The sequence below is a fragment of the Microtus ochrogaster genome, chromosome 16 (genome assembly GCF_000317375.1).
Source record: "Microtus ochrogaster isolate Prairie Vole_2 chromosome 16, MicOch1.0, whole genome shotgun sequence".
Taxonomy (NCBI): domain Eukaryota; kingdom Metazoa; phylum Chordata; class Mammalia; order Rodentia; family Cricetidae; genus Microtus; species Microtus ochrogaster.
In genome coordinates, this window is record NC_022018.1 from 59713864 (window position 1) to 59729277 (window position 15414).

The window sequence follows — 15414 nt, forward strand, 5'->3', positions numbered from 1 at the left end:
AGCACAGAGACTCCTTGGTGTGCAGTTGAGCACAGAGACTCCTTGGTGTGCAGTTGAGCACAGAGACTCCTTGGTGTGCAGTTGAGCACAGTGAGTCCTTAGCTGTGCAGTTGAGCACAGTGAGTCCTTGCTGTGCAGTTGAGCACAGTGACTCCTTGGTGTGCAGTTGAGCACAGTGACTCCTTGGTGTGCAGTATAGTACATTGACTTAGTGACTGTACAGTTCAGTGCCACTCAAAGCTCACACAGTTCTGTTGTCAATCACAATGTGTCCATGCACAAGCACTCGTGATATGGTATCAGCCACAGGAAATGTAGAGTTTCCCCTTCACTGCCCTTCTGTAGGAGGCAGCCTGGCATGTGGAAAAGGCAAAACAAAACAAATACAAGACTTCATAGGCACAAAAACCCACACGGGTGGGAGCATAGGTCATACAGTTAAGAGCTGGGTGAACTGGGAGGCGTTGCCTGTGCAGAATGCAAAGCATAGTTGAGGCCTCTGGACCGAGCTTGGTGGAAGGAAGTCTCTGAAGAAGACTTGGCATTTGGGTAAAGTCTACCATTGTTGGGAAGCAAAGGTGTGTTTAAAGGGGGTTTAAGCATCTTCTAGGTTGAGCTCAGAGAAGACACGAGGGTCCTAATGCATACAGAGATTGTCCAACAATCTAGAGCTTCTGTGTTTGAATTTCAGCTTTCCTCATAGGTGGTGCAGGACCCGCACACCTACCAGGTGGTCAAATGGCTCCTGTGGATGAAGTGGGGAAGGCAGACAGGCAATAGTCGCTGTAATCTGTAGATACGGTGTTCTACAAATGTCAGATTTGAAGAAATGATGTTTAAGGCTGGGTGCTGAGATGCAGCAGATTGGGATCACAGAGCAGACACTGAAAGGGACAGCTTTCGGGCCCCGATTTTCTAGGCACTAATATTAGGAACACACAAGAGTTTGTTGTTTGACTTTACCTAGCAAACATTTTCCTAAATCTGCCGGAAACACCCACTTTACCATTCAGTGCAGGTAAATGCTCCCTGGCGGTCCCAAACATCACACTGCCACCAAAGTGTCACCACATCCACAGATGCTCAAGTTGGTGGCTTTCTCATAAAACTCCCCAAATGACAACTGTGATAAGATTGGCTCTTTGAGGAGGCAGCTGGAGCTTTCTTCCATTCCTCTCCCCCCCCCCCCGCTTCCTCGGACTCAGCACTTTTCCTTTCTGCTCTGGATAAATTGCAGTTGATTTAAATGTACTGCAGATCCTTGCCATTTTATGGCTGATTGCTTCTGAGTAATAGGAGGAACATGTGTACATGCTTGACTGTGAATATATCTAAGGTGGTTGTGAACCAATGGCAGAGAAGCAGAGGGCTTTGCTGGCCTTCCACGGCCCTCTCCAACCCTTCCTTTTGATGAGACCAAGGGGCGGATTCTACATCAGTAAGCAGCAGAGGATGATGGGAGGGTCTATCTGCCTCATGTGTCCATTCCTCTGCTTCCAGCTGTACCCTTCCTTCTGAGATGGGCGCCGCTCTGCTCTCACCCCGCTCGGCGCTGCTAGTCTACACAGCGCTGACAAAGTTTCCTGGGGTTGTTTTTGGTAGAGGAGCTGATTTCATGGTAACCACCATGCACCATGGGACTGCTGCAAATGCTTCAGAATGTCACATTGTCAAAATATCTATATTTCGGGCTCATAAGCTAGACAGCTCGTTTGGCTGCTAAACCCACAAGATGTTCAGCCATTTGTTGTGGTCTAAAAACTTTCCCCCTCACTGGAAGAAAATAATCATCTATTGTTTCATATCATCTTGAGGTTCCTTTCTTGAGTTGTTTTTTTTTTCTTTCTTCCTAAACATGAGAGGGTAGAAGTCAGGGGCTTCTGATAGGTGCGCTGGGCCTCTTCCTTATTGCCAGTCCTCAGAAAGAAGGCATGTTTCCTTACGAAGAGCAACTCTATATGAAACTAACTTTGCAATATTTGGGAGAATCTCTTCAGCTTTTCAACAGTGCATGAGAAAAAGGGAGAGTGACCTACAGATTTGGAGCATGGGGTGATGGGAATCAGTGCCCGAGACCCTGCCCATGGCTCAGTATTATTGCAGGCCGGTATTCACTTGTTTTTATTTCATGGGAACATGGAGTTGATTTCTCCTTTTCTGTGTGTGAAGAACCTCCCCAAAGGCAAGCAGAAGATCACAACCGGGGCTTCAGGTTGAGCAGGGAGGGGCAGAGGCAGCTGAGGTCTGAACAAAGGACAGTGAATAGAGGTGGCATCTCGAGGAGTAATTTTTAATTTCTGGTGGCGATGATCCATGACCATGGGGAGGTTTGGTCAGTAAAATGACAGCTAGAAGCAAAGGAAAACTCAGAATGAAAAGACCGCACTGGCAGCCTGTACTGCTTTAAAAATAAATAAATAGAAACGCCCTCCCGTATTGAATGCACGGGAGAATGAGTACCTTGAATCAACAACTATTTTTTCTTTTAATTTGGGGATCATGTCTTCTATTTCCAGCATCCAGTTTCTCCTGTTTTTATTGGCAAGCCTGACATCCTTATATTAATCCTGTTGTTTCAGTGGGAAGGAATTCAAGACTTTCCCTCTTCAGACCTGCAGGAGTAACTGAGGAGTTGGCTTGCCAGTTTGGCCAGCTCACACCCTGGGCCATGATTTACTCTTAACTGAGCTTCATTAGTGTTTGCCTGGAGGCAAAACCAGTAGGAGAAAAACAAACCACCAGAGTCTGATAGGAAGGAATGCTCTCTATCACCCCATCTACTCCCTAACTTCCCAGGGTTGCAGACAATTAAACCCATGAATGACACTTGGTGTCGGTACCCAGTTCTCTCTCCACTAGAAAGGCAGGGCAGTGAATACCACAGAAAATAAGCCCTGTAGATTCTTCCGCGTTACTGTAAACAATGCTAGCCACCATGGTGGTAAGGACTGTTGTGAAGACAGCTGACCCCACACTTGGCAGACCAGACACCTGCTTGAGTGGAGTGGTGTATCTTGGAGGATTCCGTCAGGGACAAGGGTGTCTGGTGAGGAGCTGTCTACTTTACCACTTGGGAATCGGATGAAGATCCATGAAAATAACACATAGAATTTATTAGAATTCTGGATCTTCCTGCTGGGTTCCCACAGCCATGTTCAGAGAGAATCTGGACCGTTGTCTCTTTCTTACGCCATGGTGTAAGGACTTTCTGGGTTGGGTTGGAGCTGGACCACAGGATCCTGTAGGGCCTTGGGCACATTGTTTAACTCTCTAGGCTCAGTTTCCTCATCAGTAAAGGGAGCAGGATAGTGGAACGTGTCAGATTGGCCTGATTGGAAAACTCAACAAGATCACTGGGGCATAGTTGTTAGATGAGAACCCGGCACGGAGGACACAAGTTTATAAATAAATACTGTACATAATCCTTTTCCATCTGTAGGGCAATGAGGCGTTTGAAGTCAAGGAATTCCACCTTCCTTATCTTGTATCATCTATTGTAGAGTTGGTGTGTTCATCTGTGTTCAATAATTGCTCTCTAATATAGATGATAACGTATGGCATGTATACATCTATGAATCATCTGTCACATATGTTCATACATAATATGTGGTGTGCTGCATATTCCAATGCTATATATTAAATTATATAATGGGCATTCTATTTATATGTATACCATAATATAATATCATATATAATATATGATGGGCATTCCATTTATATGTATACCATACATATAGTATGGCAAATACTTAAAGTTAGGTGATATTAGAATTCAGATACTTAGGTGATATTAGAATTCCCGAGAAAAATATCTCGGTTTTTGTGTTGCCAACCGTGTTTGGACTCAGCTACTGAGTAATGAATGAGTCAGTCACTCTGAAGTGATGATGAAATTAGGGAAGTAAAGAGAATCGAGGTTTGAATAGATACTTGCTGCTGAATCCAGTTGCCCTCGTAAGAAAATACTCATGAATCCTCCAAGGGTTGTTTATATTGTGTTCAGATTCCCCTCTTTTGTTAAGCCGATCATGTCTGCTAGAACTGTGGGTGGAGCTGTGTGCAGAAATCGCTGGCACTGCGTCCCCACATTTTATGTATCATGTAAATTGGTTTTGAGTTTAAAACTAAGTTGCTCCATAATGTGATGCCCATATTATCCCAATTCGTGTGGTTAGAACGCATTGCCTTGCGTTTGAAAGCATATTCCACTTTGTGTTTTATTTTGATGTGTTATGTTCTTTTTTAAAGTGACTGTGTTTGCATGTGAATTTCTGTTGACTTTCTTTTGAGCATGACTTATGTTTCATTTTGTGTTTCTTTTAGGTTTTGTTTTGTTTCATAAGATCCCACTGGATGGGTAGCTGAAATAAGGAAAAGACAAAGGAGGGCTGTGGCGCGTGTTGCTTGCCGCCCTCTGAGCTGGTCTCCTGGGACTCCCGTTGCTGATCCCAGGAAGTCCGCTTGTTTGGGGGTGTCTGGTGGAAATGGGCGGTTCTCGGAGGATATCTGCAGCCTGCTTGTTGTAAGCTGTGGTTGGGGAACACCAAGGCAAAGGCAGGTCTCAGGCAGCTCAGAAGCAGTGGAAGAACGCACTGAGATTCACCTCTTCTTACAGTAGTTCAAATAGAGAATCTAAGGGAAATCTCATTGGGTCGCGTCTCTCTTCTAAAGGCGTGCTGTTTGACTATACTGGAAATGTGCTGACATCAATTACTTCTGTTTATTAAAGGTGATTTTCAAGTTTAAAAGCCATGCATCTATCTATCTATCTATCTATCTATCTATCTATCTATCTATCTATCTATCTATCTATCTATCTATCTATCTATGCCATCGCTAGATCTAAGCGCACACTAAACATCTAATCTGCCTGTAGCACTTACTTCAGCATTTTCTGTTCTCTAATCCTTACTGACTTCTGTGATTTCTACCTGCAACCTCGGGGACTAATCAAGCTAAGGGCGCATACACCATGCTTTGGGGACTTTGTGGTGTCACTAAAAGGCTCTTTGCTTTGCTGGCAGCAGAGATCCAAACTTTTAGTTTAGGTGTCAGAGCACACAATGCTAACGGTTGCTTAAGCCCATGCTGGTAGAATTCAGGGGCAGCGGCAGTAGCGGCTTCGCGGCCAGGGATGTGAATCTAGATTAAACATGGTCTGAGAGTAACTAACGGCAGACTATATGCGTGTAGGGGGTTATCATCTTGACCCCTTTCATTGCCCGCTGCGAACCACCTGTCTTTTCGGAGTCTGCCCAGCAAGAAGGCCTCACATCGCATGCTGTTTCTTTACAGAACCGCAATTTTTCCAGCGTGAATAGGCCTGCAAGCAGACCCGCTGGCCCGCTGTGAGCAGGAGCACACGGTCTAAGGACAGTCCCCGGGAGCTTGCTGCCCTACTGCTGGGTTTGCCTGGCCAGGAAAGCTCGTCCTGACCCCAGCAGCAAAGAGGCAGCAGGTTACTAATGAATGTGGGCTTTAAAGTGACCGTCCTCAGCGCTGAGAGGGCAGCCTTCTAGCTACCGATTGCTGCTGCCCCTAACTATGCCCACTTTAATTTGACCCCAGACCCCTCTCTCATTGACTTTGTCACCACAGTAGGCTTTGTGAGCCCTGCCCCGGCTGCACCAGGCAGTAGCTTTGTCCTCCCCCTCCGACACTCCTTTCTTTTAGGTCCCCTTCAGAGCCAGTCTGGGACATTTCATTTCAAATCCACGCTCAACGCTATCACGCAAGCACATAGAGAACACAGCTGACATGGAAGCTTATAAGCATTTCCCCTTTTCAAAGGTAGTTTATCTTTAAGGATTCACAGGTTTTTCTTTTAACAACCCCAGCATGTTTGGAAAGGATTTTAAATGCTTTGTCAGTTTGGCATCAATCTTAATAAAGCCAGAACCCGTTAGGCTCCACTTGATGTAAGACGAATACTGTGGTATTTTACACTACGTTGTCGCTGGACTCGGGCCTTTTGCAAGTCTGTGGGTTACAGTATTTGCCTTGGCCATCATGCCTGTATCTGAAGAGGGCCAGGTGCTCCCCCAGGATCTCATGGGCTTTGTCTCCAGGTGCATGCTGGGTCTCGGCACAAGGAGGGCTCAGTGTCCTGTGCTTTCCCATGGCCTAGCTTGCCGCCGCTGAGTGACAGCTCCTGCCATGATGAAAATTTCTGCCTTTCCCAAAGGTGTCGACTTACAAAGAGGTCAGCGAATAGCAGAGATCTTGACCCCTGAAAGGAAAATGAAATTAAAACTGCCAGCCAGGCAGGGCCTCCATGTGGCAAACACTTGCATATAGGCCATTTGGCACCCAAACAAAACAAAACAAAAAGCCCCAAACAATAACAAACTTTTAAACTTTTCTGTTGTTCCATGGAGCCATAAGAGGGTGATGGATTATTTGAAGATCATTTTTTAAGTTTCTCAGATCAGAAAGAAAAAAGGCAATCATTTCAGTGAGCAGCTGGGAGGAATACAGGGTAATTTTTGTTTTAAGCTGTAAAGAAGTGGACAGATAAGGCAATTTAATATCTCAAAGGCCATTTGGCAGCTTCCAGGGACTAACAAAAGCAGGTGGCTGTCAGAAAATTGTTTCATATGGTCCCTGTGTTCTTTGTTTCTTTTCTTAACCCCCAAGGGCTACCATCGCTAACACAGCCTTTCTTTTCTATACATTTCCTTTATCCTTGGCTTTTTTTTTTTTTGGTCCCCCAGAAGAAATCTGCTCTTTGGGGGAGTCACAATGGTGTGTGTTTTATTTTATAACATTAGGAAGGGAGAAGGGGCGTTTTTGCTGGAGTTAGGTCTGTGGGTCTCTAGTTCCTCAGGAATTAGGGTGTGCAATGCCAGGCAAGTCTCCTACCCGCTCACAGTGGTCTAGGTGAGTCCATACCTGCCTGCCCCGGGGGCAACTGTCACCTAGCCCAGCCAACCACGTCCCAGGGAACAGGACCCGAGTTTCCAAGTCTTCTCATTCCCTAAAGAAGATGTGAAACCTGGCTTTTTATGTGAAACTTCACTATTTTTAAAAAGTTGGCTCAGTTATTTTTAAAACATTATGTAGGCCAACAAAGCCTGCCTGTGGGCTGCCAGTTGGCTCCTTCTGTCTTCGACAGCGCCATTGTTCCTCGCTGTATGTCCGCCTTTCCCTGCACTCACCTCTTCCCTGCCTACCACTGACAGCTGTGCTAAGCAAGCTGTGACATGGACTTCAGCAGCCCAGGGATGCACACCTGTCTGTCACCCTGTGACTCCTACCTAGCTGAGACCTCAGGCCGCTGACCTTGCCGGCTGTTCTCAGGATAGTACCTTCTCACCGCCCTCCAAGGGCGGAGACATCTGAGAAAGCCCCTCCCTCTGACTTACCTGACACAAATTCCTTCTCTCCAGCCTCAGGGAGCAGAAGGAGGTGAGAGAATACACACCCCATCTTAAGGCGTCATTAGTGGACTTAATATGGCCCTTGGTCACTGGAAAACAGGCACATCACCTCTAAAAGATGGGGTCCCACAGCTTGTTGACCCACCGCAGATGGGGTCTCTGAGGCCCTTAGGCAGCTGAGATGGAGTAACAAATGTCTCCTGACACCCCGTCTTGGGTTTGCCAACAGCCAACGTACAGACAGTCATAGGCTGGAGAAGGGCTGTCCCTCAGAGGGCAGGAGAGAGGACGTTAGAGAGAATCAGCTCAAGGATTCTCTCTTCCACTTCCCCAGTCTCAGCCCTGCCCCACAGCAAGGAACAACAGCTCATTCTGCTTTGGCCTCCTCACTCTTCTGGCTGCTGAACTAAGCTCGGAATGGCTAGGGCTTGAAGCCTGTCCTCACAGACCACCCTTGTACATGCGGTGCAGTTAGCAAGGGACGGAGCATGTGGCTGGGATGCAGTTTCAGGGAACGCTGGGTGTGAGAGAGAACTTGCTCCTGCTACCTCTCCCTGTCTCTAAACTGCCCTCATGATAAGAATGTTTTCTGATTTTATCGGCTGCTTTGCATAATTGTAACACACTCAACTTTTCTTTTCCTGTTGCAACTAGACTCTCAACCCTGTGCTGACTCTCCCGTCTCCATGAGGGGGTGATCCACACCTCCACCTGCTTTGGTAGCGCTGTCTAGAGTTCCTCCCTTTGTTCCTGTCTTGTTCTTTCACACTCTAATTGAAACTCACTTCATCTTGTTTGGTCTAGACTCTAGACTCACGGAGAGGGCTCTGTTGAAGGGGAGCGATTCCACATAGCAGGGAGCTCAGGAAGTGGCTGCCTCCAGCTGTGTGGGCTGTACCAGCCTTTGTACATTATGATGTCAGAGCTCCTGGGATCCTGGAGCTCAGAAGATCTGACCCCAAGGCATCTGGTTCAGGAGATGCCATTAAGAGCATTCTGCCCCATCCACATACCCTCAATACTTGGCAATCGGTCAAGTTTACCTAAGGACACCTGGGACAGCTGAGGATTCTCCTGAATCTAAATTGCTTTTGGGGTGAGTGCTGCCAGGTTTAAATCAGATTGGCAGAATTTCCAGCCCAGAGAACTATATGACAATTTGTGCTGTAGAGGCATTTTCCCAGGGTGGCTAGCCATTTCCTTGTTCTGGTGTTCGGGAACAAAGGCCTCCTAGCTACCAGGACATGACTTAAGACCATTCACTCTGCATTAATCTAGACTCTCATCTCAGGGCAGCCAGTGCTGCTGGAGTCGCATGGACCCCACCCTACAAGCTATTGTCTGCATTCAAAGTCTTAGTTTTCTTGGGAAGGAAATGCATAAGAAACAAAGAAAAGAACCAGAATTGCCCCCCCCCCACTTACTTAGCAATACATTCAGGAGCTGACTAAGAGACAGCTATGCAGCAGCAGATGACTCCCAAGTCCCAACCCTATCAGGTTCAAATCCATCCACCCGAATCCAGAGGCAGCCCGGGACTCATTTTCATGCCTGTTTTTCCCCCTATAATATTCTGGGTTTTCAAGGCTCTTTTCCACATTTCCTGTAAACAATGCATCTCACTTTTAAAGATTTTACTCTAAGTGCGGTTTTAACAATGTGGCTAAACTATAAATGTACTTTCTGGATCCATCCATTTCTTTAACAAGCCAATAAAGTTTTATAATTCATCTCCGTGTGTCCTGTGTTCTCTGTAGCTCATACCCTGTCTCCTGCCCCCAAACACATATCATCAGCCCTGTGTCACTGGGGGTTTTCAGAACTGAAGTATTGGGGGGTGAGAAATGTCACCTAGAATTTTGAGGGATCCCACCCACTGTGGACTCTGAAACAAGTCATAGCTAGGGAAGGGCTTTGAAAGTTTCCATCAACAAGAATTACACATACAAGAGGCATGGTTGATGATTCTGACATTGTTTTCATTGGTTAAAGTGTATTTTGTACAGAGTCTATTAAGAAGTCTTGTGGGATTTTCCCCAACAAAACTTTTATTTTCTTTAGAAAAGACTTGGGTGTTCTGTACCAGCAAGGGGACACACAGTGTCCTGTCAGTCACTAAGCAACTAGAGCTCAGATGCACAGAGCAACTTGTATGGCATAGGAAGGAGAATACAAGGATGGTGGTGACCATGGAGACACAACCAGATGTGCACTGTCCTGTCTGCCCACACTTTGCATCCCTGTGTCTCCATTATAGTCTGGTCAGACCTTCCCTTCCCCATTCCCCCTTTAGCCACAGACTAAAAATAAGATTTCCATGACTGCATCTTGGGCTTATTTGAGTCTACCGCCACCTCTCACCCAGAAGGGATTAGCATCACCATTTCCAACAGTGTTTAATTTAGGCTTATTTTACCTTGCGGTCAAAAGGGGCTCTCCACAGGGTTTAAAGGATGGTGATGATAGTGAAGGGTGTTGCTTTTGCAAATATGAGCCAGACAGTATTCCACACACTTCCTAGATCTCCTCACAGCGCTATGGTACTTATTCAAACAGTACAGCTTCCATGGTTTAGTGGTCACCCCTCCTGGCCCTGGCAATTGAACAGAGATCATTCTTGACAAAGGTGAATCACCAGGCAGGCTACCCAGTCCCTGAGAAGGCGTCGGCTCTCAATCTCACGAAGCCCTCAGGTGTTGGTGCCACCCAAGAACCCTTTGCAGGTCTTGCTGTGTGAGTGTGGCCTGGTGGTAAAACTGGCACCTGCTTTGACATTTTTCTCTCATGAGGCAAGTTGTACCAAGAGCTTTCAGTGCCGATCACCTGGGAGGAATCCAGACACATTTGCATTTTACATCGTAGCCCATAGTGGACTTGCCATCAAGAGCATTTGTCCATCGATCTCCAGCCCTGCTCATTCTCCTCCAGGAGTTTCACTGTCTCATGAGCAATCCCAAGGGAACCTCAGCAGGGCTGGGTGTCAGGGGAAGGGATGTGAAGGGCATATCCAGCTACCTCCATGGATGGGACCCAGACGGCAGAGCAACGTGTCACAAAATGCCTGAGCTGCATGCAGCTCTTGACCTCTGCAGCACAGAGAGGCAGAGCAGCCTCCCAGTGAATGGTCACATGGGCACCCCCTTCTGGCAGCCCGGGACTGGGAGAGACTGCCAAGGGCATATGCTAATTTTCCAGTCATTTGGTCAAGCCCAGCTCCCGCGCCACAAGATCTCAGAGTCTGTGTCTATTGAATTAAAATCTCTGTCCAACCACAAACTAAGGAGCAGTAAGCTTTTTCCTTCCTTCTGATATTTTTATTCTGTTTCCAAGGAGGGAAGGAGAAACATCTCTTGTGTTTATTTTCCACCCTTCTATCTCTTTTTAATAATCCCCATCAAAGTGTAATCTGTTAAATAAAAATGTAGGCTATGCTCTGTGCTATGAAGACGAGGAGTCAGCCTCAGGTGAGTTCATGCAGCTCCAGCCAACACCCTGGTTTCACCAGCCTGTGTTGGCTTCCCAGCATTTGACCAGTTGGTATGTCAGCATGTCTTTGTAGAGAAGGCTGGATAGACATGCCTGGCACATTCTATGCATGGAAGACCTGCTCTACCAGGAGCAATATACAGGCCTGTAGTGGCTGTTACACTGCTCTGTCCCCAAATGGTCAGCCATCGCTAGAGGTGGTAAAGGCTTTGCCCTGCCATCATTCCCACTGCCTCATCATTGTCCCTTGTCCCTTTAACTCATGTACATCACTCTACCCAGAGTTGGCTGTGGTTTCTGTCCTACCTGGTCCCACAGCCATTCAGTCCCAAAGAAACACACAGAGATCTACATTAATTATAAACTGGTTGGTTTAGTAGCTCAGGATTTCTTATTAACTCATTCTTACATCTTAAATTAGACCATAATTCTTTTTCTGTGTTATCCATGTGACTTGGTACCTTTTATCAGTGAGGCTTTTTTTTTCTCATCTTGCTTCCTCTGTGTCTGGGTGATGACTGCAGACTCAGCCTTTCCTCTTCCCAGAATTCTCCTGTTCTGGTTGCTCCACTTATATTTCCTGTCTGGTTACTGGCCAACCAGCATTATATTAAAGCAATACAAGAGACAAATCTTTACAGGGTAGAAGACCATTGTCCCACAGAACTCCTCCCATTTTTCAAAACAAAAACTCTGAATCTAATCTCCTTTGTTTAGCTTTTTTCCTGATAATTATCCATAACAACTTGTAACCAACACTCTAAACAAAGACAAACATCCACAATCCATTTTTGGGGGGAATATGGGCACAGTTTCTCAGGTTACTTCCCGCTGATTGGGGGTGCTAAAAATCTTATGGGGACCTAAGGAAAATTTAGAATTATGATCAGGTCCTTACTGGAGTATCCTGTGAGTCTTGATCTTCTCAGTCTTGAGGCTGTTCTGGATATAGAATTTAGACATCTGGGCCATCTGCTCCTATTGGAGATTTTTCAGGGTTTTCCTTGATCAAACCTGATTTTTCTTAATCCAGAATAAATCCACAGTCTCTCATTTCCTGGAGAAACAAAAACAAAATATCTTCTCCAAAGTAGTATATCTTTTGACTTAAATTTTAAAGTTAAGGCATTTTCAAAATACATATGTTGAATTAATCCAGCAGCATTTATAATCAAATGTCTTTTAGTAGCTGTTGCTCCTTCCTCAGCATTCAAACAATTCAAAGACAACACAATAACATACAGTATCCAGACTCTCTGTGTATTTTTCATCTTTATGTCGCTTTATTTTAAACTTTATTTTTTTTTATTTTTCTTTTTAATTTTGGGTTTTTTGAGATAGGGCTTCTCTGTGTATCTTTGGCTGTCCTGGAACTCACTCTGTAGACCAGACTGTCCTTGAACTCTCAGAGATCCACCTGCCTCTGCCTTTCAAGTGCTGGGATTAAATGTGTGTGCCACCACACCCAACTACTCTCTTTATTCCTTTCTTTCTTTCTTTCTTTCTTTCTTTCTTTCTTTCTTCCTTTCTTCCTTTCTTCCTTTCTTCCTTTCTTCCTTTCTTTCTATTTTTTTAGGGACTTTATCCTTTTTCTTTTCTGTCTCAAGCCTACAGATATTTTTAAACACACTGTAAACCATTTAGAGGTTTTCTCCATCCGAATCTATCTTTACTGTATATCTCTCTTTTTCTGACCACATGAGTCTTTAATTTGCTAAGATTAAAGGCATGGCTTTGACGGCTGAATCCACCCTATTCCTTAGCTTTCTGAGAGTTTAGCCTCATGGCAGAGATATCAGCTGGAATTATGTTTATTGCCACAACTCTATGGAGTTTCAAGGTCAATGCCATCACCAAGAAGCATGCTGTTAGCTATTCATAAACACCATTTAAGTGTTTTGGGGCAGGGTCTTTTAAAAGGGCTGCAAAGTTTTTAGCTAAAGCTGAGTCAGGAAGCCTCTCTTAATGAGACACACTTGCCTCTAGCAAAGAGAGCAAACCTGAGAAAATGCTGCTACCAAGAAGCCATGCTTAACTCTGTTCTTTTGTGTCTAGAATTATTTCCCAAGATCTCTCAGGTTTTATGTGGATACAGTCCACATTTGTGCCCGTTGTTGACAGAGGTTTCTGTCCCACTGTGTCCTACAGCCATTCCATGTCAAAACACACACACACACACACACACAGAAGTCTACATTAATTATAAACTGGTTGGCCTAGTAGCTCAGGCTTCCTTATTAGCTAATTCTTACATCTTAAATTAGACTATAATTCCTGTCTGTGTTTGCCATGTGGCTTGGTACCTTTTTATCAGTGAGGCATTCTTATCTTGCTTCTGCTGCATCTGGGTGATGACTGCAGACTCAGCCTTTCCTCTTCCCAGAATTCTCCTGTTTGCCCCATCTATACTTCCTGCCTGGCTACTGGCATTCATCCTAACTCTGTATAAACTGATATGAAGATCTCTACCCTTTTAACGTAACCCCTCCCATACATGCTTTTATCTTTCTTAAATAATTCCTCTACTTTTAATCTCACTGTCTTTCCATCCAGCACTCACACCTCAAGTACACTTCTTCATATTTAATTTTTATGCATTAAAAATTTTTAATTGGTTGGATGGAATCGTATGGGTGGAGTTTGTGTTTGAGAGAGAAAAGCTCTAGTGAGACCATTTAGGCACACACACACACATGCACACACACATATGCACACACTCGTGCACACACACTCGTGCACACACACACATGCACACACACATGCACACACTCGTGCACACACATATCACATGCTCATTCACACACATGCATACACTCACATGCACACTCATGCACACACATACACATGTGCGCACACACACTCATGTACACACTTGTGCACACACACATGCACACACTCGTGCACACACACATGCACACACTCGTGCACACACACATCACACGCTCATCCACACACATGCATACACTCACAAGCACATTTGTGCACACACATGCACATGCATGCGCACACACTGTGCACACACATGCACACTCAGGGTTCTTGCATACTTCCAGTCTTCTTTGGCTCAATTAGATTTAATAACAGTGTGTAGACCATTCCACTTAATCATCTCCATGGTACTCACTACCCACAATGCTCCCATATAGTTAAAAAATTAAAATAAAACCTTCCCATGTTGTATTTTTTTACGTTTTATTTTTCCTTTAAAAAAAATAACAAGAAGCTTTGCTGAGAAGAAATTATTATAAATCCCACAAGGTTAGTGTTCTGTTCTGGATTCTAAAATGTAAGGGTTGAGTGGATTTCAAGTTTGGCAAGCCCTCTGACTTGGCAAATACTCCTGTCCTTATTTATGGCAGCTCGGAAACTTCCACTTCCCAGGGCTTATACATGATGCTGCTGATTTTGTCTCCCTTTCCTTTCTCCATCTGAGTTATGAAATAACCAGCCTGAAGCCTCCCTTTTAATGTTAACCCTTCAGGGGGCAGGGAGAGGGAAAAAGAGAGAGGGAAGAGAGAAGGAGAGGGAGAGGGACAGAGAGACAGATAGCACTAATCTCCGTATTCTTGCTTGTCTTGGCACGAGATAAATTTCACGCAGGAAGCCCACTTTTCTTTCTGCGTCACTCAGCAAATGAAAAACTGGAAACGTTGAGGGTTAGGACGTAGGTGATGACAACTCTCCAGCCTTCACTGTGGTCACAAAAGACCTGTTGATCAAAAGTCTTCCGAGGACCACCCCCGCCCCCACACACACGCAAGTTTGAAGACAGAAGACACAGAGCCTCTCTGAGACCTTTCCTAACAGCACGCTCAGGTGATGGGGTCCCCACAGTCCCATTCTCTCAGAGAATTATCTGTACTGATAGTTCATCTGTATTTTAATAAAGAAAGCTTGCCTGAAGATCAGAGAGTAAAACAGCTGCATTGATCAGCCTTACAGACCAGGTAGTGGTGACACACATCTCTAATCCCAGTAGCCACACTAGTTTGCCATAGAAACCGGGCAGTAGTGGTGCACGCCCTTAATCCCAGCCCTAGAGAGGATTATAAAATGGGAGGAGACAGCTCTCACACAATCTCCTTTTTGTCCCAGCCCTGGGGGGGGGGGTAAGTCACCAGGACCCTAGAGGGGAGTGGGGATGGGATGGATGGGACAAGAGACACAAGAGATGGAGACAAGACAGGATTCTGATCAAGTCTCGTTTGTTCAAGGGAATAATCCAGGTAAACACAGGATAAGGGAAACCAGGAAGTTCTTCTTGTGAATACAGGTAACTAAACAACTTACTAGGCAACCTAACCACGGCCTAATGGTCAGGTGAAAATGCAGCATGCAGAAAAGTCAGAATGTTCAGAACACAGAAACAATGGAGCAGTAACTCCTTGCAGAGTTAGTATTTAACCCATCAGAACAGCAGGAGAAGCCAAGCACGACAGGGTGGGCGAAACTGATCCAGGGAGCAGTAAGTCTCTCACAGGTAGGGAGCAGTAAGTCTCCCACAGGTAGGGAGCAGTAAGTCTCTCACAGGTAGGGAGCAGTAAGTCTC

General features: G+C 45.3%; 1 protein-coding gene across 3 annotated transcripts in view; it reads left to right on the top strand.

Moving 5' to 3' along the window:
* The window catches only part of Ntrk2 (neurotrophic receptor tyrosine kinase 2), a 330204-nt gene that overhangs the window by 122846 nt on the left and 191944 nt on the right, over window positions 1–15414 (top strand). Inside the window, exon 12 of one of the 3 annotated variants that reach the window (XM_026783081.1) lies at window positions 4324–9109. The exons of the other annotated variants lie outside the window; for them this stretch is intronic. Coding sequence (XP_026638882.1) covers window positions 4324–4361 — 38 coding nt within the window. The 3' untranslated portion in view covers window positions 4362–9109. Of the gene's footprint in view, window positions 1–4323; window positions 9110–15414 lie in introns of those variants that run through there. 3 annotated transcript variants of the gene reach the window in all.